The following is a 4,797-nucleotide window of genomic DNA, read 5'->3' as shown; positions in this document are numbered from 1 at the left end:
CCAAATGGGCTTTATTGTCAGCCTAAACCGGGCATAACTAATGCGATATTAATTACGCAACCATGGTTTATTTTACTCCATATCATTTACCTCCCCCAACTTCTGGAAAATCGTAAAAGATTTTGCAGAAGTTAAGTTCATTTGTTCCCTTGCATGATATCGTTTTTAACGCAAAGTGTGGGGCGACCTACACATTTATAACGATTTGCCTTATACGAGGCTTCAAGTTATTTTCAGGAATTTCCATATTTGTTTTCTTACCTTACTCCTATATTTAGGAATTTTCTGGCATTTTCCTTAATTTTCAGAAATTTTCCTTAATTTCCAGGAATTTTTCTTAATTTTCAGGAATTTTCCTTAATTTTCTAGAATTTTCCTTAATTTATAGGAATTTTTCTTAATTTCCACGAATTTTCCTTAATTTTTAGGATTTTTTTTATATAACAGCTTCGACTAGGATTCTGCCTTAATCGACCAGGATTCTTGGTCGATTTCGACTAGAACTCTGGTCGATCTTTGACCAATCTTACCCATTTGATGAAAGAGAATTTTGACCAGGATTCTGCCTTATTCGACCAGAATTCCTGGAACCAGGACTCTGGTCGATCTTTGACCAATCTTACCCCCTGATCGAAGAGAATTTCGACCAGGACTCTCCCTTCATCGATCAGGACTCTGATCGATCTTTGAGATTTTTTACCATTCATGTCGAATGAAAATTCGACCAAGATTCCTCCTTTAATCAATCAGAACTTTGATCGATCTTCTGGCTTTTTCACCATCCATGTCGAATGAAAATTCGACCAGGATTCCTCCCTTAATCGACCAGAACTTTGATCGATATTTTGGCTTTTTCACCATCCACATCGAATGAAAATGCGACCATGATTCCTCCTTTAATCGATCAGAACTTTGATCGATCTTTTGGCTTTTTCACCATCCATGTCAAATTAAAATTCGACCAGGATTCCTCCTTTAATCGATCAGAACTCTGATCGATCTTTACTCTTTTTTACCATTCATGTCGAATAAAAATTCGACCAAGATTCCTCCTTTAATCGATCAGAACTTTGTCCGATCTTTAGTCTTTTCTTGTCGTTTCGTTTGTCCTTGGAACTTCTAGAATGTTCCAGGTTCTCTCAGCTTACGGGCTTTCCTTGTTGGGTTTCTCCTTATTGGGCTTTTGTGTCGATTCATCTCCCCCTCTGTTGCAATATAAGAGTAGAGGGAGTGGGATTCCTCATTTCATTTTCATTCAAAAAATTTCTCTCAACTCTCTCTCAACTCTTTCTCAACTCAGGCGATTTCCGGCGTTCCTTTCCACCATTGCTCCACTACCTTCAACCTGTTCTGCATTCCAAGCCTCCTTCTCAAGCACTTCAATGGCGGATCGCGACCTTGCCGGTCTAGCAAAGATGAATACTTCCAAACGAGGTACCCTCATTCAAATTCATTCTTCGTATACATGTTTAATTGACATGATTAACACTAGAGGGGACGAATATCCTTCCCTTGATAGTCAGATTCTTATAACCACGGAAACGTATTTCATGAACTAGATGGTAGAATAGCTAGTTACAATACACTGTACAAACTTCCTCCTTACCTTAGGATTACTCCGGCCACCCCGGGTGATAGAACTTGTAACTGGGAAGGGGACACTATTTTTATTTATCGAGGAGCCCTAGTCGCCGGCCTTAGGTTCCCCTTCCATGAGTTTATCCCCCGCCTCCTTGCGGATGTTCAAATAAATCCCTGCTAACTTCCTCCAAATGCATGGAGGAATATTCTTTGTTTTATGGTTTTATGCCTTAAAAATAACTTCCCCCTCTCAGTTCCCCTTTTTAGGAAAATATTTCAATTTTATAACAGTCCTTTAACCCAATAGGCCAAACTCAGCAGGGACCCTAGGGGCAAGCCTGATGTGCCTTCATCTTCAAAGCCTCACGTTCCTGAGGTTTACCTGGGAGACGACGTGGATCCCCCAATCAAGGGCCATGCTTACAGGCCCAACTGGGGATTTAGAAAAGGTGATACGGTGGTTGGATCCACTAAACATGCGAAGGACTGGTCTTTCCCCTCTATCACTCCCCAGGACTACACAGAGATTGTCACGGGGAGTGATATTGAGTCAACTGAGCACTTAAGTTCTCAGGCCCAAGATTTGGTAAACTTTATCTCCTTTTCTTTCTCCTTTTTATTTCCTTTTTTGTGGTTGCCCTTTAATGAAATTTCCTCCTTTTTGCAAAGTAATGCCTACTTCCAGGCTGCACTCCACCAGGCCAAGTCCTGGAGATATAACTCTGATGAGTTTGAGAAGGAGATGAACAAATGGAAGGAGAGGGCTGAGAATCTTGATAAAAAGCTGAAGAACAAGGGCGAGGAGTTGTCCAAGGCCCATGCTGAGCTGGTTAAACTTTGGAGTGATAAGAAGACTCTCATCGACGAGTACATGGACTCTCAGAAGTTCAAAAATAATGGAGATACATGATGAGAGTCTCTTTCCAATCCAGTTCACGCAAGGATGGGATGTTGCGGTGAATGTGGTGATTGAGAAGCATCCTGGATTAATAGAGGCCAAGGATTTTATCAGGCCTGAGCAGCCAGAGCCTGAAGATAGTTTGAACGCTCTTTTTGACTCTCCCATGCAGGAGGATCGCATCATTGACCCCAACACTACTTCTCCTCCATCTTCTCCAGCAAAACATGCTGAGACTTCAGCTGATGCAGAGGAAAGGGGTAAAGAGGGGGAGATGCACAAGGTTGACTCCACCAGGGATGAGTAGAGTTTTTCTTTTACTTAGCCTTTCATGGATTTATTTATCTTGTTGTGTTTCGAACTTAATAGCCTTCGGGGCTTGTTTATGTTACTTTCCTTGCTTTATTTATTTGCTATATTTGCTTGCTTTATATAGGCTTCCCTATAAGTTTTTGAATGCTTTTTGATTGACTAGCAACCTGAACCACACAGTTCTAAGAGTCATGCATTGAATAATGGAAACAAGACTGTAAAACAGACTGATATGACAGACTTGCAAATGCTGTCCAAGACATTTCTAGAATAGAGGAATGTCTGAATCTTCTTTTTGTTTGTTTATTTATTACTCTGTCCATCAAATCATAAATTTTGCTAAGTAAATAAAGCATAACTTGGTTCTTAAAAGTTTGAAATAACTTCAACTCAAGAATATAACTTGGTTTTAAAAAATGTTATATAAGATGGGTTCGACCCTGATAGTCACAAGCTAAAATGTAAAACCTACTAAAACTGAGATATAAAACCCTAAGTGAGCAAAGCTTCATGGTGCTTTTGAACCTTGGTACTATTTTGATAAGCACGAACTATATGTAATATATCTTCAGGTTTTGAGCATGCCAAGTTCGGGGTACTTCTTCTCCGTCCATGGTCTCCAATTTGTAAGATCCTCTTCCTTGAACGCTCTTAACTTTATATGGCCCTTCCCAATTTGGGGCGAGCTTTCCTTTCTGCCCTACTCCAGAAGCTTCTACCTTCCTCAGGACCAAAATCTCCTTACTTGAAGAATCTCTCTTTCACCCTCAGGTTGTAGTAAAAGAGGTTTTTTCCTGATATTCCACAATCTTTGCATGCGCAGCATCTCTTACTTCATCTATTAAATCCATGGCTAGTCTTTGACCTTCATCATTTTCCTCAGCGTTGAACGCTTGACTAATGTGATATTTCTACTGGAACAACTGCTTCTGCCCCGTATGCTAACATAAATGGTGTTTCCCCAGTAGTGACTCTACATGTGGTCCTGTAAGCCCAAAGTATTGGAAGTATTTTATCCACCCAACTACTTCTTAACTTTCAATCCTCTTCTTCAGTCCATCTAAAAGAACCCGATTCACAACCTCTGCATGTCCGTTGGCTTGAGGGTGTGCAACAGAAGTGAACCGCAGCTCGATTTCATTCTCTTCACAATACTTTTTGAACTCCTCGTTATTGAACTGTGTTCCATTATTGGTCACCAAGATTCGGGGAATCCCATATCTGCACATGACATTTTCTCACAGGAACCATGCAACTTGTTTAGTTGTAATCTTGGAAAAAAGTTTGGTTTCGATCCACTTGGTAAAGTAATCAATTGCTACGATCAAAAACTTCCTTCGAGCAGTAGCCATCGGGTAAGGCCCGAGGATATCCATTTTCCACATAGAAACCAAAATTAGGGAGTTTATGGAAGTAAACATTTCGGGAGGCTGCCTTACTACAGGGGCATGCTTCTGACAACGATCACATCTCTTTACGTATTCTTTGGCGTCAACCATCATTTCTGCCCAATAGAAGCCTAAGCGGGTAATTTTATGGGCTAAGGCTGTAACACCCCCAAATCCGGGGTCAGGGATCCGGGTTGTCACGAGTTCCATTTCCCTTAGTAACACTCAATCTTTATAAACAACCAACGACTGCGTACTGTGACCCCATAATATACACACATACCACAAGTTATAGTCTCAGAGATGAATACCAAAAATAACACAAGTCATTTTATTCCAAGATTATAAACCATTACACCTTAAATGGGTTTTTGAATAAATTTACATATTCTTTGCCATTAGTACAATTCTTAAATATACATAAGTCTGGCACAACAAAAGTTGAAAGCCTAGCCTAATGGTAGTTCCTACCTCAGCTACAACGACATCAGCGCCTACAGGAAACTGCGGAACGTTTCCTAACCGCTTGCGAATTGGGAGCTTGGTCCTGTTCATCTTTTCTATCTATTGTTGTGTGATGAAAGAAGAAAGCAAGGGTGAGCAACAAGCCCACCGAAA

The 4,797-nt window shown here is 40.5% G+C and overlaps 1 protein-coding gene across 1 annotated transcript; it reads right to left on the bottom strand.

Moving 5' to 3' along the window:
• Positions 1-3,822: 3,822 nt before the first annotated feature.
• LOC141659934 (uncharacterized) lies at positions 3,823-4,293 on the bottom strand. The gene is made up of 2 exons (XM_074466874.1): positions 4,124-4,293; positions 3,823-4,012 (listed from the first exon to the last, which is right to left on the bottom strand). The coding sequence occupies exons 1-2, from the start codon at positions 4,291-4,293 to the stop codon at positions 3,823-3,825; spliced, it is 360 nt and encodes a 119-aa protein (XP_074322975.1).
• Between the last annotated feature and the right edge of the window lie 504 nt (positions 4,294-4,797).

This window comes from Apium graveolens, chromosome 5, assembly GCF_009905375.1.
Source record: "Apium graveolens cultivar Ventura chromosome 5, ASM990537v1, whole genome shotgun sequence".
Lineage (NCBI taxonomy): Eukaryota > Viridiplantae > Streptophyta > Magnoliopsida > Apiales > Apiaceae > Apium > Apium graveolens.
This window is presented reverse-complemented; position numbering and strand designations above follow the sequence as displayed.

Bases quoted from the DNA above. Each gene is read 5' to 3' on its own strand.
- LOC141659934 (XM_074466874.1), bottom strand. From the start codon at position 4,293: ATGATGGTTGACGCCAAAGAATACGTAAAGAGATGTGATCGTTGTCAG. The intron at 4,013-4,123 runs GTTTTTGATCGT...TGTCATGTGCAG, and splicing joins ATGGCTACTGCTCGAAGGAA to ATATGGGATTCCCCGAATCT.